The sequence below is a fragment of the Lepus europaeus genome, chromosome 13 (assembly GCF_033115175.1).
Source record: "Lepus europaeus isolate LE1 chromosome 13, mLepTim1.pri, whole genome shotgun sequence".
Lineage (NCBI taxonomy): Eukaryota > Metazoa > Chordata > Mammalia > Lagomorpha > Leporidae > Lepus > Lepus europaeus.
Window position 1 is genome coordinate 46,720,013 of NC_084839.1, and position 25,241 is coordinate 46,745,253.

Consider the following 25,241-nt stretch of genomic DNA (forward strand, 5'->3'; position numbering starts at 1 on the left):
AGAGAGCAGCAGAGGAGAGCAGCCAGAAGAAGAAACACACACAGGAACCAGAGCAATAGAAAGAAGCCATAAGACAGAAGCTGAGAGCAGTATCCAGCGGTGGCACCAGCAAGCCCAGCAGGTAGACAGTCTCTGGGCAGCTGCCACGGTGGACAGTGGGGCAGGTAGCAGTGGGTGGGTGTCACCAAGGGAAGAGCTGAGAGGCCCCACTTGAGATCCCAGCATGACCGAGAGAACAGAGTTCTCATCCTCTGGGTGCCCTCTGGGTGCCCTCTGCATTTCTTGTCTCTCTTACTTCCTAATGGATCCTTAAAATATCCCACAAACCAAAGTCATGTTAGTAAATCACTTTCCCTTACAAACAAACAAAAAAAAACCTTGCAGTGAAATCAGCTTGACAACAGGACCCCAGGACTCTCCTTCCTTCACCAATGTCACCTCTGGCTCAAAGGCTGGGGTGCTTTTTGGAACATTTCCTGTTAGAGCAACTGGTCTGGGGTAAAGCACACAGACTATCAATGTCACACAGGCTGAACAGACAAGTCAGGCACGTCTGAACCGGATCAGGACTTGAGAATAGAAAGTGGCTCACTGAATTACCTCAGCAAGGACTTTTCAAAGAGCAACATGAAGGGCTGAACACAGAGGGGCTGTGCCCTACATGTAGGACTGGAGTGGGTAGACAACTGAGCGACTGGTCTGAGATCAAAGAGAAAAGATCCAGATTCGCTTTGTCTTCCAGGATTTGCTTAGAGATGGAGATACCTTGGAAAGGAAAGGCCTAGTTGAGACGTTTCTGATCAGAGCCTCTACAATAGCTGGTAGTTGCTTTTAAGGTGAGCTTTCAGGAGGGATACACAGAGGGTTAGGCTGCAGAGATGATAAGAAGGGAAGGGACAGGCTCATAAAATAACACAAGAGCTCAAAGCCCTTCAGGACAAGGAATTTTGGAGTTGAGAGAGTGAATAACTGAGGAAGACAAGACAATTAAAGGCTGACCTAGATGTGGCCCTTAATTATAACTGCTGTTATGTAATTTTGCGAAGTGGCCACCTGAGGGCACTCTACCCAGGGCACATAGGAATCTTATTTTCCCCTGCCTGTCAAGCAAATTATTTAGCCTCAATTTGTTGATAAACTTGGGTTAATATTTTAAAGAACGTTCTTTTGGAGAAAGGGAATATAAAAACAATCCTTCCTTTGGTTCTTTGTTCTTGAACTAGATTAATGAATGAACAAGACAGACCTCAATTCAGATCCCCAGGTATTTGCAAGATTAAATACAATAACCTCATTTAAATCTATTTAGTATTTACTAAGGACTCAAGAAATAGTATCTCTTTTCCACAAACATACAAATTAGATGAATATAGGAACAAGAGAAGACAACAAACCTTCCTCTCTCTAACGGGGGAAGGACTCAAAAGTTCTCAAATGAATATAGAGCAGGGCTAGGGAATCATCTCAGAGCGCAATCGGATGCTGCTCCTTTCATTGCATGTTGCAGCTTGTACATAACAGCCAGAGGGAATAAAACACAAGCAGCTGGGAAATAAAGATGAAAGCAACACTGTATCAGCAGGGAGAGACAGACAACCCCCTAAGCGCCCAGCAGTGGCAGGAAAGATAATCTGAGCAAGGTCACCTGCATAGAATCCCTCTTCCGGGAGAAGGATCATTAGACTCCTGCCCAGTTCTGACCACTTCCAGTCCAAGCGGGGAATGGAATACATGGTCTCTAACTTTAAAATTTCTACACTCAGGTGCTGTCTATAAAATGAAACAGAGGCAGAGGCAAAGGCATGAAGGTTAAGTGTGGAATTTCAGATATCTGAAAACAAAGAAATTTTGCTTTCCAGTGCAAATGGAGCAGGTTGAGGTCTCCCCCCTCCCTTCGGAGTCCCACACAATATGGTTTGTGGCCTTATGCTGCCCTCTAGTGGCTCTTTAAGGTATAGTAACACGACAAATCAAACTAGCAAAAATCCTGAATCTGCCAATAAAAGTGACATCAGGCTAGTAAAACGAAAGAAAAAATCCAAAGTAAAAGCAAAACCAGACCTTATACAGAAAATAACTGAAAATAAATGATTTTGCCTCCATGTAGAGGTTGCATCATTTCAAGACTGTGTTTTAACGCATGTAATCTAGATCCATGAATGGTTTATAAAAATATTGACAACTGTTGTTTCCTGCGTGTGCTTCTCAAATGATTATAGCTTCAACTGGTCTGAGATGTTATCTGAAAATCTTAATTTCATGAATACCACCACATGATTCTGATGTAGTTATATTGGTTGACCCCACTTTGAGACAGATCAAACAAATGTAGCTTCAGGGACTTTAAGCAGGGTGTAGAATCCAGCTGATAATTTAAATTATTTAAGGATATAGTTCTTAAAACAAACATGAAACTAAAACATTGACCGACAAAGATCTAATTTTACTTTTCCTGCAGTCAGAGTGATTCAATTCTTTGTTAGCAGAAAGCAAAACACAAAGAAAAACTCAAAACAAAAAGCTACAGCAACCAAATACATTGCTTTCAATTCAGAGAGCCTACAGAAGGGATCACAGAAATTCTCCTGGGTGTCTAAGTCCCCCTAAGTCCCAGCGGGCCTCCAGGTAGGAAAGCGAAGTTTGCCTAGCTGTTCTTCCTCATCCTTCAGTCTTCCCTTAATCATTGCTTCCTCACAAAGCCTCCCTGGCACTTGCAGACTAGTTCCAGGGTCCCCGGTGTGAGTCCATGGCATCCTGTCCCCTTCTGTACTGTACGAGCTTCCCCACACAGGTCTTCTCCTTCGAAGCTTTTCATGGCAGGAAACCCCTCATCCTCTTCTCCACTCTGCTTTGCACTCTCAGTACAGAGACAGAGCACAAAAAATACACACCATTCTGCCAACACGCAAAGCCACAGGTACTAACACTGATAGGAGATGCTGCACAACCACACTTATCACTCATGCGCCCTCTAGTGGATGGCATTCATCAAACGCAGACTTCTCAGGGTTTGCTGTCCCAGTGAACCCCACAACCCACTTGGAAACGGTAGCCTTGAACTACATTTAGGAACTTGCTCTCACTGTTTGGCACAGTCTGACGAGTCTGCAGACACTGAGGACTTTCACAGGCTTTAAGGGGATTTTCCACTGTAAGAATTCCTTTGTTCAATCAGGATATTCACCTCCAAAATGTAAACTGTCCATTTCGAAAAACATGAGTATGCTTAGTCAAAATTCAATATTTAGCCTCCCACTATTACACAGTACATTATTGTAATATAGGTCCTAGTTCCTTTTATACCATGGGAAAAGCTTTTCTTATGTTCACACTGGAACATAAACGCCCACATGTAATAAAATCAGATCTGTGTGCTTCCACCCCACTTGCATCTTAAAGACTTCTACCGCAGCACACTGTCACTCATTTCTATTTTGCACGAGAAATAAGCAAATGCTTCCTTCTCAGGAGACAGTGCCCTACATGTTCAGATTCACTACCCGAGGGATTTGCATCCTCAGTGTGCGCGTCATACATTCCAAGCAAACATGCACTGCCTCTCCTCTAGTCTTTGTTGTGGTATCCACAGATCCTAGTGAGAGTCACTCATGTTTCCCGAGATCACCCCTACACAAACAGGGCATCATTTTGCCTTGGTTTTCCTGGCCAGCACACTGAATTTCACAATCACTCCCATTTCCCCTGACAATTACCACCAGCGCCTGCTGTGCAAAACAGAGACACCCTTGAAACAGGGACAGAAATACATTCCATTCTCTTCATTCAGAGCAAAAAGAGAAAGAGGTTTGGCTTGTTAAACAGCATTTCCTTTGAATTTCATTTTATTTTTTGAGCCAAGCCATTAGATTTGTGGGCACAAACAGGATCTCTTTGAAGTTAACAAGAGGCCCACTGTGAAAGAAGGGAGACAGCCATTACACATTTTCCATGTTGGACAAATAAAGGTTGAGCATTGTAAATATATTCTGCAACTACAGAAAGTGAATTCTTTTTTCTTTCTTTCACCTTATTCAAAACGAGCATATTTCTCTAGAAAGAGTTCTGTTGAATTTTCTCTTTACAGTTCCCTACCTCCCCTGCGGATTTACCTTTTGAATCAAAGGGAAAGATCCCATCAATATAAATGAACCACTCTTTCCAAGCAAAAACATGCTTGCAGTGTCTGCAGAGCTTTGAAACACATCAGGACAGAGCAGAATGTCCAGGGCAGGGGGTGTACCAGGATTTTGTGTTTCTCTCCACTGTAACCATTGTTCTATCCCTAGGCTAGTCACTCCAACCTTAGACCTACATTTGGAATAGCATGCCAATACCATCTCCAGTACCTGTGGTAGTGGTAAAACAAGAAGGGATACATGGGTACATTCTTAGCAAATCACAAAAGCCCATTTAAATAGAAACTTCCACTATCTTGCCCTTATTATTGACATGTTTTCTAAGCAGTATGTCTTGCTCATTTGAGAAACTAAGTATCAATAAGGCAAGAAAACATCTGCTAAGATATTCCCGGCAGCTGGTGAAAGAAGCATTCCAAGATATGTGTGTATAGGGAAGTGGCATTGGGAATTCACTGCCGAAGACAGCCTCAGAGCCCTGTTGGTCAGAGGATCTGTCAGTATCTGAGAAACCTTATCAAACAAGGAAAACAAGTAAGCTCTGGAAGAAGCTCCCTGTGTATCTAGTTACCTTGATGCCAATCAATTGCATTCTGATAGAACCAAAGAGATTTGCAAATGCCTGCTTTTCTTTATAATGTCTACACCAAGAATATGTTTTCTTTCCTCTTCAAATTTTAATCATGCATGCATTCTTAGGTGCTGCATTTTTTAAGCTGCTATGAAAAATACATAGTTCCTGCCACATTAAGGAGGAACAGAGGCTTATGTGTTGTATTATTAATTACACACTAGAAATGAAATTCTGGTCAGCCTTTGCAAAAGGGACACGAACATCCCTAAGCAAAGGATTTTCCAAGTCAGTGAAGACTGTGTGAGTCGTGGCTTGTCCCTCTGGTTTAGCAAGTACTTACTCTTGAGGTCTAAATTCCTGGCTCCCGCAGTGATCTGTGTTGTGATTTTCGTATCGATCTTTACAGTGTGGAGATTGCTGGTGTCCCTGGATATCATCACATTGTGCCACTGATTGTCATTGAGTGGTTTATTTGAGCTCCCTTTGATGAGGTTAGCACCATTTCCCAAGTCAAACACATAATGTAAGTACCTGGAAGAGAAAGAAAGAGGTAAAAATGGAGTCACTTGATGGAGTCAAGTGATACATCACAAACGAAGATATTTTATTTTTCAGATGGGCCCATCCTCACTAGAAGTCATAAGAGTGAGCTTCATGGCCACTTAGTTCATAAGGTAAGAAACTCTGTTCCGTTTCAGTGGAAGGGAAAATGTTTCACTGTTTCTATTATTATTATTACTATTATTCATCCTTGGCCAACCGCACTGAAATGGCAACTTTTCTCATTCTTGTTGCACCTGCTTTTCCCTCCAATCTGGAATTCTTATTTTTCAATGAGAAATGTGCACTCATCCTCAAACACCCAGCTCAACCATCCACCCTGTGCCCCATGTACTTCCTTGAAGAGTCTCCTAAGCATTTGCACTTGAGCATCTTAGGACATGTCTTATAGGGCTTTGCTGCTGTATGGATGTGCTCCCCTGGGATTGCATATTGGTGTGTGTAGTCCAGGGTTGTGGGAACCTGAGAAGTACACAAAGGTGACAAGGAATACACGTGCCAGTGTGTTGTGGCACATTATCTAGCCGTTGGAAATATTCAATTATAGTCACTGAATAAATAAATGCTGACATCAATTAAAAGATGTCAATTTTCAACATAGTCTTAAGGAAATTTCACACATGTATTCCCTCCTAAAATTTTCAAGGAACTCTGATATAAAATTAAGCTTTAGTTAAATGATATTGTATAAAGTTTAAGTAACCTGGTTACTTGAATTAGTTATTGAATTTAGCACATATTAGCCTACAGATTTGTAGAAATCCTTTTGTAGAATTACAGCTTGAATAGGCAGGAAACACAGATTCAAAGTGTCAGACTCATGGAATACCTACCATCTATTAGAATTTTATGTTATTTTTACCAACTGTATGGTAATGGAAGTAAAAATGACTGTACAGAGTCTACATGCACTTACTTAAGATACCAAGAAATATTTAAACTAATGCCTTATTTGTCCTCCACCTGCTTCTGCTCACAATCTTATATGTCAATTCATTCCAATGTATATATTCAGACTGAGGATCACTTTTCCAAAGATTCATTTATTTACCATAGCACTGACACAGACTTACCCTTTCACTAATTCAACCACAATAAAGTCATTTCCATCCCCACTGTTATAGAGAATTAGTCCATCTAGAGATGTTGTCTTGAACTGGAAAAAAAGATGCATAGAAGTGTAGGCTTGCAGTGTAGCTAAGGCAACATAGCTCGATTTGGTCTTGAAGGTGACAGGGTCTGCTATGATGTTCCTGAAGCCAAACCTGGCATTGAGCTCACAATAGTCTATGTCACCATTTTTACACAGGTCAATGTATGCCATTCCATTAAATGTCAAGCTCTGCAGGTGTCCAATAAAGTTGGAGGGGACAGAAGAGAGATACCGCCGTTCTGTGATGATGCCCGTTTCTATGTTGTGGAACTCCAGCCTCGTATGGTCACCCGCCATTTGACCTAAAAGATAAGGTATTATTACTTTCTGTCATATGAAAGGCTCTCTCCACTTTAGACCTCCAGGAGAATATCACCTTTTACAACGCAGGGATATGAATATCTCTTTGACAGCTCAGTTCCTCACAGTTAAAACACGTAGGTGGTGTTAAAGGGTTAGATGCACTTACATAATCAAACTTCCTTTGGTCAAGTTTCAGTCTTAACAAAAAACATCCTCAAAATTTACAAAAGGTATGGAATTTTTAATTAGGGAATAAAGAAAGATGGAAGATTGAAAGAGGAAAAGGAAAGGGTAAGGGGGAGACAGGAAAGAGAAGGGGAGGAAAGGTAGAAGAAGGAGGGAAGGAAAAAGAAAAGAAGAAAAGAATGAAGGGCAGTGATTGTCCTAAATCATCACAATAAGAGGCAATCTCCATTGCACAGTTAGAAGCTGATTCACTTTATAGTCTTCCATTGGATAAAAATGTGACTATACATTTCTATAACTGACAGAAACAGCAAAGAATCACTGACTATTCTTCAAATAATGAATCATGAAAATGTGTTTCTGGTTATTGTGAACTTCCCACTTCTTTTCTGTGCTAATGCTAACAGTCTTTCCTCAGACCAGTCTCCCAAACACCTAAGAAATTTGTTTGACCTTTGGCTATATGCCATTTTCCATGGAACTATTTTTTTCTAACTAAGTTAAGCACAACATATTAATGAAAGGAAAGCTGAATTTGAAGGTTATTAAAATTAGCCCACACTTCCTCAAAGTATAATCTTTAAACATTCTACTGCTCCCTGCCCAACTGTCATATGGTGCAACAAGTTAAGCTGCCACCACCTGCAATGCCACCAACCTATTTTGCCACGTGGGTTCTGGTCCCAGCGTCACAAACTCTGATCCACCTTTCTGCTAAAGCACCTGAAAAGGTGGCTGGAGACAGCCAGAGTACTTGAGCCTGTACCATCCAAATGGGAGATCTGGATGGAGTTTCAGACTCCCCTCTTTGGGCTCCATGTATTGCAGGCATTTGGAGAGTAAACCAGTGAATGGAAAATCTCTCTATCACTCAGCCTTTCAAATAAATAAAATAATCCTTAATAAAAAGAAATACCCTAGTGGGAAACTTGGTTGCAGATTTATTCAGTGCTTCACTATTCAACCCAGCTACCATCTGTCTCCATCCCATGATATTTCTCTACCAAATCCACTAAAAGCCAACCTAAGTCCCATCTTTGCCTTAAGAGTGCTAATTGTATCTGTCTCCAAAGTTGAAGATAAAATAAGTAAACAGATGTGATTGTGTTTTCTATATGACAACATACAACATACATGTATAAGGACTTCTGTGAGGACTAAAAGTTTCTTCCTTTTTTTTTTTGACAGGCAGAGTGGACAGTGAGAGAGAGAGACAGAGAGAAAGGTCTTCCTTTTGCCGTTGGTTCACCCTCCAACGGCCGCTGCGGTAGCGCGCTGCGGCCGGCGCACCGCGCTGATCCGATGGCAGGAGCCAGGTGCTTCTCCTGGTCTCCCATGGGGTGCAGGGCCCAAGGACTGAATTTACTCCAGCATTTAACTGTCATCAGTGATGCAGCCACCTCTGTTATCATATATATTATATATGAATATACACATATATAACCTATACTGATCAAATAAGAAACAATAAAAAATTTGAACGAGAAAGATTTTAAGTTACCAGCTCTTTAAAAATTTGCTACCATTTCCAGAGATTTAGTGGACAGGAGAATTTGGAATTAGCAAAATCTCCGTGATAAAATCTCTAGGTATAACAGTTTTACCATAATCTCCAATAAAGAATTCCCACCAGTGTTGTACTTTCTGGATGTTGTGTTTATGTAGAAATCTTAATACCTGGGGGTAAGCACTTCATGCAGTTATTAAGACACCATTTGGGAAGCCCACATTCCATACCAGAGGAAAGAGGTTGGGGTTTTGGTACCACTTTCAATGCCATTCACACTCTGGGAGGCAGCAGATGAAGGTTCACCCAGATAGAAGAGTTAGGTTATATCTGGGCTCAGGTAAGTGCAGATACAGATTTGCCCAAGAATAGCCTGAATAAGTATAGCTCTGTTTTCAACAGCTACTTGACTTATCAGAACGACTATGGCATGCAGATTTGTGGAAACATAGGACTTAGCCTGAGGAGTCTACAGTGTTTTCTTTTTAATGTTTCCTGTTCAGTGTTTTCTGACTTGCTATAAAGTTTAGCAAGAAATTCCCACTACTGTCCTATTCCATGGGTGGCTTCAAGTGCCCACTAGGGCATTTGAAAAAAATAAGTGCCATTCTAAATTAAAGTCTCAGTGGCTACTTTCCATTACTGGTTTAGAAATGTTTTCTAGGCCGGCGCCGTGGCTCACTAGGCTAATTCTCTGCCTGCGGCGCCGGCACCCCAGGTTCTAGTCCCGGTCAGGGCGCCAGATTCTGTCCTGGTTGCTCCTCTTCCAGGCCAGCTCTCTGCTGTGGCCTGGGAGTGCAGTGGAGGATGGCCCAAGTGCTTTGGCCCTGCACCCGCATAAGAGACCAGGAGAAGCGCACCTGGCTCCTGGCTTCTCATCAGCGCGGTGCGCCGGCCGCAGTGCGCCGGCCACAGCGCGCCAGCCACAGCAGCCATTGGGGGTGAACCTTTCTCTCTGTCTCTCTCTCTCATTGTCCACTCTGCCTGTGAAAAAAAAAGAAAAGAAAAGAAAAAAGAAAAAGAAAGAAATGTTTTCTACATTCTGTAATTCAGAACTGATTTTGTTCTTATGACTTGTTGACTTTTATGAGATAATTGACATGAAGAAGAAGAAGAAGAAGAAGAAGAAGAAGAAGAAGAAGAAGAAGAAGAAGAAGAAGAGGAGGATGAGGAGGAGAAGGATGAAGAAGAAGAAGAGGCAGAGTGAGAGGTAGGGGGAGCAGGAGGGGAGAGGGAGGAAGAAGAAGGACACAAGGAAAGCAGGTAGGGAAGAAAGGAGGGAGAGAGAGAGCTAGTACACCAAGTTATTTATAAACTCAGCATTTGAGTATCTATGTTGTCTTTGGGAGGAATTAACAGAACCACAAACCAAATGAAATCTTTTTACCTGGTTCCTTGATTGTAATGGTATTGGGCACGCTTAAACTATTTTAGATACATTTTTTGATTGAGCAAGTAAGTGAATAACATTATTGAGAGTCAGAATTCTTACCTTGGAAGGAAGGACATGGACATGCAAAATGAGGGCAATCAAGAAGCTGTAGGTGTGAAAGTGCAAGTGTTAACTCATATTTACTACACTATTTTGCATGTTTATGCAACATGTAATTTATTTGTGTGTGTGTATGTGTGTGTATTGACAACAAAATGTAGATGGAGATATGCATAGTTGAATATATTTCCTCTCTTTGCTTGCTGAGTCAGGAAACAAAGACACTTCAGAAGTACCGAGCATGCCTACCACTGATATCATGGATCTTGGTATATATCATTTATCACTAAATAGAAACTAAACAGCTAACTCCGGGGTGGGTATGATGTACACAAGTTGTGCCTGCAACACCCTATTGTGCCAGAATGTAAGACAATCATTTCTAACTAACTGGAAACTAAATGGCTAATTCAAGGGTGGGGTGTGGTAGACAATGGCTGTGCCTAGAACATTGTGTTGTGCCAGAAAGTGGGGCGGAAGCATGCCATAAGATCGTAGAGATCAACTTGACAGGACTCACTAGCCAAAGTGGAGAAATTTTGAGAAGCAGAATAATTAAGATAATTATAAACAACTATAAAATGAAGGAAGGTGTAAGTCCACAACAGAAAGAAGCAAAAGAAGGAAGGAGGGTAGGAAGGAGGGTAGGAAGGAAGGAGAGAGAGAGAGAAGTGAGGGATAGAGGCAGAGGAGGTGGAGAAGCCAAAGGGAAAGAAGGAAAACAAAGAGAGAGAAAGAAGAGTGAGTGAAGGGAGGTCTCCTGCTTGTAGTAGAACGCTTACTGTTGACTGTACATAGGAAGGAGTGCTGGAGTTTGAAAATCAACATTTTTGTAAAGACCAGATCAGGTATAAATCTTCAACAAATGCTAAATCTAAGGAAAAATTTGATGAGGTACAAGATATTTGCAGGGTTTTAATATGTCTCTCTATATAGAGTTTATTAGTTGCAAAGGAGCTAACATAATAATTTGTTGTGGGTTGAGTATGGTTTGTCTCCCCAAAATTCATGCAGCTTTTTAAACTCTGATGTCTTAATGTTAATGGTTGATGGAATAAGTGTGGACACTTGATCTCATGATGGCATCTGAGTGGTGGGACAGTGAGAGGTCTCGAGGTAATGGGGAGCATGCTCTCAGAGGGTGGTCCTTGTGAGAGGTTTGATTATTTCAGTCAAGTTCAGACTGGGTTCTCTCTCTTCTTTCCTGACTCATTATTGAGATTGCTGCTGATGCACCTGCCATAATCAGCCTCCATTAGATGCTGGACTGTGGGGCCTCATGGTCTAGTAACCTCTACTGTAATCTGAAATAAATCTTTTATTTCCAAAGAAGCTCCCCAAGGTACTTTGCATAAAGCAAACACGAGTGGAGTAATACAATAATTATAGTGTTCTGTGAAGAAACTGGACAACACATTTACCAAAGGAGCAAATGAAATCATCAATCAAGGTCAAAGCCTATGCCTCCAGATGGGCTACAACGTGGTTCCACTAAAGAATGTGAAATTTGAATTTAATTATGAGGAAACTTCAGGAGAGCACAAAATTTGTGACTACATTCTTGTAAGGCAGGAGGAGGATTGTATGCTTTAGAGATGTGAATGCCATTAAAGACAAAAAGTTTATGTTTTAGATTAAAGGAAGCTAAAGAGTCATGGAAAGTAAACGAAGCCTCCCTCTAGACTGCATGCTGTGTTGGAGGGGAGAATGCTTACGGCATATGGACAATACAAGGCCAAATGATAAAACTGGAATATGAATGACAGAAGAGATACATATAATATATTCAAGAAAAGGTTATTGCATTAGGAACTTTTGTGTTGTTATTTAAGGGGATATCCTTATTTTTAGAAAATGCACCTTGAAGTATTTAAGGGTAAAGGGGCACTTTGTATGTAACTGACCTAAACTGGGTTTGAAACAATGAAAACCTGAGAGAACAGAGTAGAAGTAAAAATGTTAAAGCAAACGGTATAAAATGTCAGTGACAGCAAAAGTGTGCCAGAGCTCTTTGTGTTGTTTGCTTTTGAAGCTTTTTGTTAGATGGTAATTATTTTTAAGTATAGTTTTTGAAAAAATTTTTTAGTGTTCTTTTATTTCCATTGCTGCTACATTCACTGTACTTCGAGACTTAATACTTCACATTCAGTACTATCTAATACACTGTTAGATTCATTGTGCTTCAAATATATTCTCTTAGCTTACCCCCCAGCTTCAATGCAGGGATATCCAATTGCCTTGACATATGTACTCCTTAGTCCAGAAGATTAACTTATTTGCCTCAAAAGGCCTTTCTAGCCATGTCATCCATGTCTTCATTGATGTTCGAAGCAAAACAAAACCTCTTAGTTCCCTGAATGTTAGTCTATCTAGCCCTATCTGCTTTTTTTCTGTATGAAATTCTGTCCCACATACTTCTATCATCCACATTACCCTTTATATAAAGTGCAGTGCAAATATTATTATTTGCTTTAAGCCACCCCTGACATCAAATTCCTCCAATTCTCTTCCTAACTCTAGGAGTTGGAGAATTGCTTACGTCAACCACTCAATACATCACATACTGCCCTACATGAGCAGTTATCAACCAAATTTTATATTTATATATGTATTATTCTAATAACATTATATCTGGTAAAGTACTCACCATAGAATTATACTCTTATTTTGATATTAATGAATACAGAGCAATGGCCTGTGAGCTAAAATCAACCAAAGAAATTTAAAAATAAAAACCATAAAGCAAACCTAGGTTTTCTCAGTTCTGCTAACAATGACATTCAGTGAAACCAAATCACTTATTTTTCTTGAATTTAAATTTCCTTGCCTATAAATGGGGGTATGCATAACATATCTACATCACAGGACTGAGTGACACTAGAGAAGGTTCTGTTGTGGTTCTGGGATGTTTTTGCCCCTTGAAAGTCTCTTCCCAACCCCTCCCATGTGAGTGTAGACTCTCACCTTCATTCCTTCCCATTTTAATAAGATCCAGTTGCCGAAACAATGGATTCCAATTTACAAAAAACATTCATTCCTCTTATTAAAAGCTGTTATTGACAAAAACCAGCTGAACTTCATCTGGCATTCTCCTGCCAAGGTCCTGAACAAACTCTGCCTCCCTTCCTGAGGTTCAGAGAGCTCCCTGGGCTTCTCACCATCTCAGGCTTGACAGACAATGCCAGTCCATGTGTCACCTGCACTGGAGGCCTCTAGAGAGATTTTAAGGAAAACAAGTCACTGGGCTCCTCTGCAGACTTTCTGTGGTGAAAGGCTAGGCAGTTTTCTTTCTGAAGCTCTTTGGGTGATTGTAGAACAATTTAAAGTTACAGGACATGAAGAAAACTTTTTGGAAAGTCATAAAAGGCTGATGAAATATGATAGTAAGAGATTTTTAAGTGGGCAGCTTCCTCATTTGAACTCAGTAATGATTTTTCCAAAAGTTAAAACCCTACACTTGCTTTTTTCACATTGATAGAAGGGTGTTTAGATTTAATGTAGGACAGGCACTTCACTACACAAGGACTGTCTTGTGCTTTGTACTAAAATAATCAACATGGAGATGTTCTCTGAAAGACAGAAAGAAGCTAATAGCTGGTGGATCATGTGCCTGGATTTATTTCCAGAGGAGATAAAGGCTTGCTGATTCTGCTTTCATTTGACTTCCCTATGTCTCCAGGTGGAACATGACAAAGCTCACCTCAGTTAGGAATCTACAAATCAGCAATTGAACTTGACATCCTTAATATTGGAGTTTAACCAACTGAGCTAAATGGCCAAAAATGATCTATTATAGCTTAAAATGAAAATCAGTTCACCAGACAGAATGCCAGTATATCCATCAATTTGCCTAGAAGCTAAAAAGTAGAACTTGCTGCCGTTCGCCACCAAAATATATCAGAAACAAAGAAACAGAACAAAAATTGGTATCTGAACAATGACTTCAATATTTTATGAAGCATTAAGATATTTATCAGGCCACAAAACCATATACTGTAATTTCTTTTTGACTTATTGAAAGTCAAGGAACGTGTGTTGATCATTTGGGAGAAAGAAATACTTAATAGGCTGCTGATTAAATGAAATTGCTACCAGAAAATCAGACAAAGTAGAACGTGTGTATACGCTCCAATTTGTGTACCAGCCCGGCATCATTTGAAAAGCCAACTGCATGAGATGAGGAAGCGCACGGCTTTAGCATAAGCAGAGCATGGGACAAGGGGAGGCTTACCTGTCATGGCCTGTTGGTCATCCACTGTTAACTTTAAACTCTTTCCTCGACGAACCACTCGCACTGTGTGCCACTCATTATCATTGAGGTTATAGCCGGCAAAAAGGGTCTCAGGACCTTTGCCTGTAAATATGCCAAACAGTCATTATGGATGTTCAGAATCAATCAAGCAAACGAACCTCACAGAGAGTGAGAGAAAGAGACAAAGAAGGGGTGAAAGCCAGGAGCGGAAGGAGAGAGAAGAGAGAAGAAACAAGAGATGAGGAGAGAGAAGAGAGGGAGAAAAGAGATTGGCTGGACCAATTTTCAAGCTCATGAGAGTCATAGCAAGCAAGGAAAATGACAAGTTAACAAACATTCAGCTGTGATAATTTAAGAATCCTTAACCTTATGCTTTGATTTAAGACATGTCAACTAACCTGTTGTCATAAATGGGCACAGTCAACATAGCACTGGGGAGCCTCCCAAATTTACAAATATTTTAAAAAGGATTTTCTGATATTTGGGTTATTACTAGCTTACCAACAATGTAGCCAGTAGTCATGTAATCTCTGATTGTAGGAAGACATCTGACCATACATCATCAGCAAATCATTTTCAGTGAGTAGATATTGGCCTCTGGCCAGAAGGCTGCTCTTAGTACTTACATTGTGTGAAGAATTTCCTTCATCTCTTATACCATGTACCTTCAATGTTCACCAAGTTGTTAGGTTCACTAGTCTAAATTGATGGAATGTAGTATCTAAAAGCTAGGTCTAAAAAAACTCATTATAATTAATTGTCCCATGTGCAGGGTCTTCAAAAAGCTTATAGAAAATGAAAAGATGCATACATTTCAATTTTTGGCTTCAAAATATATGTATCTTCTAATTACATTTTCCATGAACTTTTGGAAGTTCCCATGTATGTTGCAAATCTCTCTGTGAGTGCTGGAGGTGCTTCCACAGTTGTAGGTTAAAGTATAGACTCAGAAGAAGTGGACAGTGAATGAGGTAAAGCCAACAATGGGGCAAGTGGGAAGGCAAAATGTAACATTAGCCAATAGTGGAAGGCAGGACCAATGGCCAAAACTCAGAAGGCAAGAAGTGGAAACCCCTGGGAAAGTAACTGCCAGTGAATCTATGTAATCTTACCCAAATGGAACTCAACAGAAGAGACATATCAGTTCAGATAGTTTATTAAAAATTACAGACATGACAAAGTTAGACTATGACCCTCTTCAATTTATAAATAAAGAAAAAGCGCTTATAATAATTCCTCCTAGTCTGCCACATGATTAAATGAGGAAACAATGATGTTACAGACACTATCTGAGCACATAGTGATGTTCCCTGTTTAGATGCTGAAAGTTGTTGATACATTAACATAATAAAGTTTCATGACTTTGAATTGATTGAGGATCAGGATTGGGGATCACAATTTCTTTAAAATTCTGCCTGCAAAGCCAATCAATGTCTAAGATCACAGGAGGACTATCAGAAGGTAAAGATATAGGCCATTGAGAAAGCGAAAATAAATACAGTGAAACCCTGGTAGTCCATCCACATGAAATCATTTGATGTTTTTAGAACAACGAGTATCTACCCAGCCTCTTGATTTCTTTCCTATATTGTTCCTGACCCTACAAATCCTGTTGTCCTTTGTTAGTAGGTCTCTGGCTCTTAAAACTAGCCTGTGATATAAACTAAGTTTTGCATGATGAAATACCTCTATTCTCTTAACTCTACCAGCCATCATTAAGACTAGAAATCATCTCTTTGTTTCTTTAGAGAAGTTAAATTACACAACTGTGAATGCAAGCTATTCTAGATAGAATGGCTTTGAGAGATTGATCACTAAATAACCAGAGGAAGTCTATTAGTTCAGCAACTGCAAAAAAATATTTTAAGACCAAATTTTGAAAGCAAGTTCCAGGATCAAAGGAACTCTTTCTATTCTCAATAGCGAAGAAAGAAGTGTTTAATAACTCTGCAGCTTCCTAGCATCCTACTGGCAGCAAGGGTCACCCTTAGTTTTGATCTTTGAAAAGAGAATATATCATTTTAAAGCTATTTTTATAGAGGAGATTTTTTTTTTCTTAGAAAAATGTGCTTTTGAAGCAGCACCATGCCGTTCTTTTAATTTTAAATGTTTTTGTCAAGGAAAAGAAGCATAAGGGTGATATCATCATTATACCCCATTCTGGGCTTGATCTTGCAGGAAAGTCATAAGGCTTAATCTATGAAACAACTATTTCCATAACAACAGGCACAAAACCCAATTAAAAATAACCCTTTGGTTCATAAAAATCTCTGTGGGCCAACTTCAAGCTCCTTTTTTGCATTATTAAAAATGTGAACAGACTGATTTTGGAAGACAAGGTTTTAAAAATGCATTTAATAGTCTCAGTTCAAAATAATGTTTCTCGTGGAACATGAAGTGTAATGGAAAGCACACTGGACTGGGAGTTAAGAACTGTGGTTGCTAGTCATTGATTTGCTACTTGTAAATGTTGGGGGCTGGTGAATGCTCATTGTAGATGAGGCACTTTATTTGTATTTTATCTTCACATTATTATTAATTTGCTGATGTGGAAGGGAAGGCCTAGAAAGCTAAAACCACTTGCTCCAAGGTCAGACAGCTAAAGAGTGGTAGAGCAGAGTTCCATCCTGGGGTTCACCTACTTAAGTCTCTCATGCTTTCTCCTGCATTATTCGTCTTCTAGCGATAAGACCCTATGGCTGGTAACTGAACTTGTCTGCTTTCCCCATATCTAAATAAAAGGTGGAAAAGATTCTCTTTGTGATGACTTGTACCTTGCTGTACTAATGATTCTACTTTTAAGAAATCCTGCACAGCCTCTGTATGAGTCCTGACAGAAGAAAATCTCTAAACATTAAATCCTCTACCTAGGATTGTTGAAATGGTTGTTACTGGAGAAGATCTGGAAGGGCCATCAGTTCAGGATGTGCTTCCACCCAAGTTCAGCAAATTGCTGAAATATTCAGCTTCTGATGTCTCAGCTTCTCCATCCTCAAAGTGAGGAGATAGTCCAGCTGACCTCTACACTGCCTTTAGAAAATATACGGAATTGTTAAAGAAAAAAAGGCTTAGCTGTTGACATTTTGTGTGGGAGCCATTTTCTCTTTTCCTAAAATCTTAAAGTCATTCAAATCATTAACCACGTGAATTAATCTAGGATTACCTTTTCTTTGGGGGATATCAAAACATGACAATTGTGCTAACCTATTTCTTCTGGCAATAATATGAGTGCTATGAACTGAGTGTTTGTGTCCTCTGAATTCAGTGCAATAGTATTGGAGGTGGTGCCTCTGAAAGCTAAGTTTAGCTGAGGTCATGAAGTTGGGATTAGTGCTTTCAGGAGAGACAGCAGAGCTCTTGAAGACAGAGCAAGAAGACAGGCATCTACAAGCCAGGAAGAGGGTCCTGACCAAGAACTGAATCTGCCTACACCTTTCTCTTAAGACTTCTTGGCCTCCAGAAGTAAAAGGGAAAAAAAACTGTCTACTGTTGAAGCTACCCAGTCTAATATATGCTGCTGTAATACTTTGAGTAGTTGGGGCCAGCACTGTGGTATACCAGGCAAAGCCACTGCCGGCAGTGCCAGCATCTCATATGGGCGCTAGTTTGAGTCCCAGTTGCTCCACTTCCCATCCAGCTCCTTGCTAATGTGCCTTGGAAAGCAACAGATGCTGGTCCAAGGACCTGGGCCCCTGCACTCATGTGGGAGATGCAGAAGAAGCTCCTGACTCCCAGCTTAGGCCTGGGCCAACCCTGGCTATTGCAGCCATTTGAGAGAGTGAACAAACAGATGGGAGACTCTCTCTCTCTCTCTCTTTCTGTAACTCTTTCAAATAAATAAAATAAATCTTTAAAAAAAACAGCTTGAGCAGACAGCAATGTTTCAGAGATTTTTAAAACAGCTATCGCATGCTTTCTATTTAAATAATATCATTCCTTGTGTTTTATGTGAAGCTATCATTTATATCTCATTTTACATTTGATTCTTAACTCACCTATTATTTAAGAAACAGAGGGTTTTTTTTTTTTAAATTTTACACAGAAGGAAGTAGGTTTATAAAGGTTGAGTCCTTTAGCAGTAAGGAGTAGAGACTGAGATTTCGAGATCTCCATCTCCATTAAGATGTCCTTTCCACAGAAAATTTCTCAAGGTAGTAAAAGAGAAATGCAGTGTGCTGAACACCTACAAAGGGTCATGAGAGTTACAGAAGTTCACAGAGCCACATACAAGGAGCATGAGGTCCAAAGAGATTAGTTGATATCCTTATGGTCACAGCTATTTGATAGAGGAGTACAGGTCTCCAGACCATCATCAGTCTAGCCTACTTTTCCAAGGTTATTTTATCTGTTATGTTATGTTGATCTGGAGTGTACTTCTCAGTGACACTAACATCTGAGTCTGTGATTTGGTCATTGTCTGCTGTTTTCTCTTCATCAAAGATTGAAACTAAGTAGCAATGGAAGGTGAGCAAGAGCATCAATTATTTTCAACAGAGTTTGTTCTAACATGTGGTATAACTGTTTCCTGACTCGTGAAACTCATTGAGTTTATCGATGATTCTGTAGCTAAAATTTCTTAATTAATAATAGAAGTAGAAATAAAAAACTTTTCAATTTTCCTTAAATTTAGTTCAAGTTGTCTGTCTTTTGTCTTTTTATAACCTGTCCATCTGCAAATTCTAGGTATCGCTAAGATGTATCTCTAAGAAATGTTGTAGTTAATCCTAACATGGGGGATGAGATAGAGGAAGGTGTGTCTGTGTGTGTGTGTATGTACGTGCATGTGTCCATTTATGCATGCATATCTCTGTGTGTGAGAGACTACTTATTCTTCACCTGCATTTTCCTATCAATGTGAATCTTAGTTTTTTTTTTTGAAAATTATTAGTCTCAGCACAAAGGAAATGACATAAAATAGTTTGTGGTTTTCCAGTATGAGTAGAGATGGTACAGAAAACAGAATTTTGTTCCTAGTCAGCAATCAACTAATTATGCCACCCTGAGCAAGTCACTTATCTTCCATGTTTTCATTTTGTCTATAAAATGAAGACACTGGATAAGAGCATATAAAAGATATTCTCTTATAGGCAACTTTAAAATTCTGTCAGAGAACCACTCTGGACTAATTTCATACTTTGAAAATACATGAAAGAATGCAATATTATAGTGATGTTCCCTAAATGAGTGAGAGTCCCACTATTATTTTTATTAAATACATCAGTTTTATTTTTCCAAGGTAGGAAGAGTGCAGACAGAACCTCAAAATTTCTCTTCTGCCCTCCAGTAACTAAATGTAAATGAATCCAAGAAGGTAAACTGATACGTATTAGAAAATGGGCTTATTACTTTGTAATATCAAATTCTACTTGGGAGAATTATGTTTTGATCATCCTGACACCCCTCACAGAATACAGCATGATCAGACTGGAGCAGGAGCTTCTCCACTCTGTGTAGCAGGGAAGTCCCCTGTTTTTGTGACACGTCTCACAGGACATTCAATCCCAGATCAGAGGCCTATGTGGGGGAAAAAATGAAGTGACTGTTAAGGAATGATTTATTCTTGTTATGGTAAATGATTCTCTCCACTGTTCAAAGCACCAAGTCAGGAATGGCAGTGCTGCAGAAACTGACCCAGCATTTCCCCGTGCTTTACTCCAAACACGTTTGTGCAGTGTGAACATCCCCGAGGTGAACTAGGGCAATGGATTTATCATTATTTTTCAACAGTGGCATTAATTTTCCACATGTACTCTTGCATGAAGAGTATAAAAACCTTGTAAAGGAAGAGAAACCCTGTTACTAAAGGAGCAGGCTAACTTGGCCCTTAAGGCACCCCTTGGAACCCTCGGACTCCACAGAACCTGGTAGGAAAGTCAACTCACTTAACTAGGGAGTACAATTTTCTCTTTGGAAAAGGGGTGATCTTTCTGAGAAAATCCTAGAAAATGTTTCCAGAAATCATTTCCAAATAGCTCCTTGGCTTTTAAACTTACATTTAATTTACTGAAAGGATTTTGTAGCTTACTAATTAAAAGCTATTTGTTCGGAATGTCATTTGCTGTGGATATCAAGTTGCATATGTGTTTAAAGCTTGCCTTACTGCATGTGATGTTCCCTAGCATACCTTCCCAACCCTCCCTTAATTCCAAAGTCCAAACTTTAAAACCTTCTGTAGATTAGGTAGGCCATTTCCTTTATGTCACACGAGTTATACAACAGACTGCCTTCCATTTTTTGATCCAGGAAGGAACCAAGATTTAGGAATTATGCTTCACTTCAGCAACTTAATTTTTTTCTTTCCTTTTTATTTTTTTGCATGCATTCTCCAGTTAATTATTTTAAAATTATTTTTGTTAATCATTTAAATTCTACATGAAAGCACTAGGGCATATGTCAATAAAGGAATTTTTTTAATGAAGAAAGAATAGCTCTCAGGAGGTATATGGATAATATATTTAACTCTTCCATTTCACAGATAGCTCCATGGGAGATTAGATAGGAATTGCCAAAGAAGTTCTACGTACTTGCAGATTGACCCCTCAGCCCCAGACTTATTTGGAACCTGCCCAAAAAGAATTAACTATTACCTCACCAAAATCAGAGAAGGGAAATGTTCTTTGATCTTTGCCTATTACATCCTTACCTATTTTTTTTTCTAGCAGCAACTATATAACAATACCCCCCTAAATACAATTTATATACATCTTCCTGCTTTGAGTAGTTGAATCAGTGACTCGTACCTACAACCTCACTGCCATATAGGCTTAGAAATAGTGCTGAGAAAGGTATTTGTACATGCACCTCCCCACATTTAGTTCAAATGTGGATTCTTGACACTTCTGAAGAAGATAAGCATGAATAGTTGAAAAAGCTTAAAGCTGAGTGAAAGGCATATCAACCTGGAGCGAAAAGCAGGTCTTACATTTTCAGATGGTAAAGACTTGGACAAGTTAGCTTCATCAAGTTTCCTTCCCATTGTCTGTACATGTGGGAGGTAATACTCTCCCAAGCGTATGGATTTCTTGCAATAAAAAAAATTATTATATTAGGTTCCTGGCACTTTGTGTGATCTCAATGAATAGTAATTTACTTTCCATGCTACTTATGGGGTAAAAATTAAAGAACAATTACTAAAGGATTTACCACTCAAAAATGGTTGATGGTTTAAGATTCCTGGTTATTCAAGTATGTTAATTCAAAATTAGTTTAATGCCTCAATTAAACTAATTAACAGCTTTGGCCATTTAAAAGAGCTCTGAATTTGCTTGTACATAAAGGCTTAATTTGAGTTTTCCTTGTTAGGGTTACGGGTATCCTCCTACCCACCCTTTAACAGCTGCAGGACAGACAAATTAAAAGCAGCTGTTTGTTATTGATAATAAAATACTACAAAACTAAAAAAAAAAGAGAGCATATAGTATCTATAAAAATGTATACTGAAAATATATAGACCATTTTTATTTGAACAAGACTACTGCATAGTATAATCTTTTGAAAATAAGCTACCCAAGGTCAAATTTTCTGGAACAGTTTTCACCTTAACTTGAGATTTCACAGTGTTTCCCTATGGTTACTTGGTTACTGAAAGATTCACTATAAATATGAAAAAAATTTACAGTATACTTGTAAATGAATCTGCCACTGGTTAACAAAGGCCTAGTTAGTCTTGTTGAGGTTAAACAAAATGCTTATGATAGTAATTTGTGATCCTTTCGGGTAGAATGTTGGCATAAAATTGTCCTGTGAACTACTTAGACTTGTTTGTGAAAGCAGGACATATCAGTAAAGAGTACTAGGAAAGAATAAGACAAAGCTACAGAAACTATAATATGATGCGAAGACACCTAGGGAATGAAACTCACAACTGCCTCTGGAAATGAGAATGTATCTGACCAGACAGAAACTCAAACCCATGCCAGTTATATTTGGATTTTTAAAACACTTAACACAAATCTGACACTCATGGCATACCCCTGAGGTAGCTATCTCCCTCTAGTGGCATATTCTAAAGATGCTGACTACGGAAATGGACTATATCAGTTACCCTGTCTCTTAAATGACACATGGCAAGTGATTGGCCATTTATAACTCTATCTTGTTATTTCAGTAGTTAACCTTCTTGCTCAATTAAACAATTTATTGAGCCTCAGGATTTTGATGGGTGTTTCTGCAAAATCACTGGCTAATGAATGCCATATATGATAGGCAGGTAGAAATCCATATAATTTGCTTAGCAGAAATAATTCATCTACTATCTCTAATTTATTAATAACAAATTGTTTGTCAGCTCAGCTATAATGGCCAAAGGTCAGAATCTGTGTGAAACTGGATCCTTAAGTTCCTGTAGTTTTGCTATAAAAAAAAAAAAAGCATAGCATTGACTTACATGTATACTTTTTTTACATTACTATTCAACACTTTAGGCCATTCAATTGCCCATAGAGTCTAATTGTTGAATTAGAGAAGTTATAGTCCTATAGCATCCTAGAATTATAAATTTTTAAAACAGAAAGGTCCATATTCTGTCTGTTGTTTATTCTACTTAACTACTCTTATTCATTCTGTTAGATAGCATGCATATATTAATTTAATTAAAATTGTTTTGTGTCAAAGACTGATGTCAGCATTGAAAATGGCCAACTGAGAGTATGAAGAAACTTATTCTAATAAATCAGGGGTCAAAACACTTTATTTCATAAAGGTCTAGATAGTAAATATATTCAACTATGCAGGCCATCATTGCAATGACTCCACTGTGCTATTATAATGTGAAAACAGCCATAAAACACATGTAAACAAATGGATATGGCTATGTTTCAATAAAATGTATTTATTAAAACCGGTGGATAGTTTGGAGGCTCTAGTTTTCAGGTTCCTGTAAGATACAAATTAAAATCTTTCCAAGAAACTTTGATATTAAGCATTAAAGAAATAAGAGTATAAAAATGCTCAGGGATTTGAGTCAGGAAGTCTAAGTTTTAGATTCAATGTTGCATTAACTCTAGCATAACCTTAAATATGCTATTAATCTAACATTCACAGCTTTGGTCTTAGTTTTCTCAATCAGTAAAACAAAAGCAAGAAAAGCCATTTTAAAAGGCTTTAAAAGACATGAATAATTGCAAAGTCCTTCCACTCTAAAATCTAGGGTGCATTAGATTACTTTTCTGAACAGTTAATTTAGAAGGTTTCATCTAAAAGCTGGATGTGCACATGTGTGTGTGTACCATGTACTAATAAGTGGCAGTTGTCTTGGAAGACAGCAGCCACTGATGGGAGGCAGGACCCTGTGGGAAGCTGGAAACAAGCCTTGTCATTGTGACAATGATGAGAAGGTAGAAAAGCCCTGGGAATCGAAGCCAGAGCCGCCACAGCTTGATGCCTGAGTCATCCTGGCAGCAACACTTCCTCTCCATAAATAACAAGATGATGTTTTTCTCAGGTTGCAATTATAACACCCTTAGCCTACTATTTGACTTTGCCATTAGTTTTTGGTTTTAAAGTAATTACTTTAAAATAGTCTGACCTCTGCTTAAAAAAGAATAAAGGATAGTAACTCCTCGCTTAATGTTTCCCTTTTATTTTTCTCAATTTCTAAATATTGGTCTGGGACTTAAATCTTTTATTTCTCACATGAATCAGCAAGAAAATGGAATTATAATTTACAATTGGAATGGAAATGGCACTTCCAGATTCTTCATTGGCTGAATTTTACTGGGCGTATGGCAGTCTGCATAATTTGCAGGCTCAGTGCAAAATAAAAACATGGGATCCTTATTCAAAATTAAGAATCTCAAGGTGATGTCACCAGAGCACAGGGCCTGGGTGATTGTACGAGATACATGATGTCAAAGCCAACTCTGACTAGAAGTACAAATTTTTGTTTATATACTTTTGGAGTTTCCTTTAAGTAAACTCTATAATCAGGAATGCATATGGAGGAAAGAGAACCCTTCATTTATTCATGTCACAGGCACAGCTGAGTCACCTTCTCCAAACTGTCTTTCACTTAGTGACATGGCCTCAGGGGTATCAGAGATGCTGTCTCGGGTATGTCTTGCTGGCTAGGCCTGGTGCCAGTCACGAACTGGGCTTGGTGACAGACCAATCGCCCTAGGAGCAGGGAAGCTGAACTACCTGCTGAAACATGTAACTCCTCCCTCATCTCCTTTTCTATTCCTCCACAAGCTCTCCCCAAGTTAGCCAAGGACATATCCTTGAAAACTACTCAGAATGTCTCTATAAAGAGCTAGTTGCCTTTTCTTTGCAAGCAGGGATATTTACAGAGGTCTAAGGACAGGCCCATTCCTTTAGATTAAAAATGTTAACAATAACCCTCCCAATCAAAAAACGATCTTGAACAAATAATATAAAGTCAGATGTTAAGTCTGTAAATGCTTTTTGAAACTGAACACTAACAACAGGAGAAAGGCATTTCACAAATTTTTAAAAATCCACTGGAGAAGTATAATAGTCACATGTTGACTCATTACACTGTATTTGTTTTGGCTGGATTCCTATTGAAATCCTTTTTTTTTAACTTTCTAAAACGCATACAACTCCACCAGGTGCATGTGTCTGAAGTTACAGTCTGAGTTTTCATCTTATCATCACAAGAAACTGTGTGACCTTGACCAAGCTATTTAGATTCTCTGTGCCTCAGTCAGCATTATCATCTCTAAAGAAAGCCAATAACAAAAATATTTCACAGTATAAGTGGACTTAATTCATTTTAATCACAAAAATATTTCACAGTATAAGTGGACTTAATTCATTTTAATCACTTACTATAACATTTGGCATATGGTAAGCTCTCAATTACAGTAATGATAGCTATTAGCAGTATTATGTTATCATCATTATTATTCTCTTCAATGGGATTAAATTCTCGGAAAAAAATCCTATATCCTATAGCTCAGTGCCTTGAACTATAAGTATTTGTTGAATGAGTTTATTTATTTATTTTTTGTTTGTTTTGAGAGTTTTTTCATGGTAGATGAACTATCTCTTGATATTAAATTAAGGCAAGGAGGTAATGAAAAATAGTTTCAGTGCATTTTAAGGTCTATATTCACTG

The 25,241-nt window shown here is 38.8% G+C and overlaps 1 protein-coding gene across 5 annotated transcripts in view; it reads right to left on the reverse strand.

Annotated features, from left to right (window-relative positions):
• Nucleotides 1-25,241, reverse strand: part of NRXN1 (neurexin 1) — a 1,232,227-nt gene that overhangs the window by 636,451 nt on the left and 570,535 nt on the right. For all 5 annotated transcript variants that reach the window (XM_062209424.1, XM_062209423.1, XM_062209422.1 and 2 more), the window contains 3 exons: nucleotides 14,144-14,266; nucleotides 6,345-6,726; nucleotides 5,051-5,241 (listed from right to left, as the gene is read on the reverse strand). In XM_062209424.1, coding sequence (XP_062065408.1) covers nucleotides 5,051-5,241; nucleotides 6,345-6,726; nucleotides 14,144-14,266 — 696 coding nt within the window. The remainder of the gene's footprint in view (nucleotides 1-5,050; nucleotides 5,242-6,344; nucleotides 6,727-14,143; nucleotides 14,267-25,241) is intronic.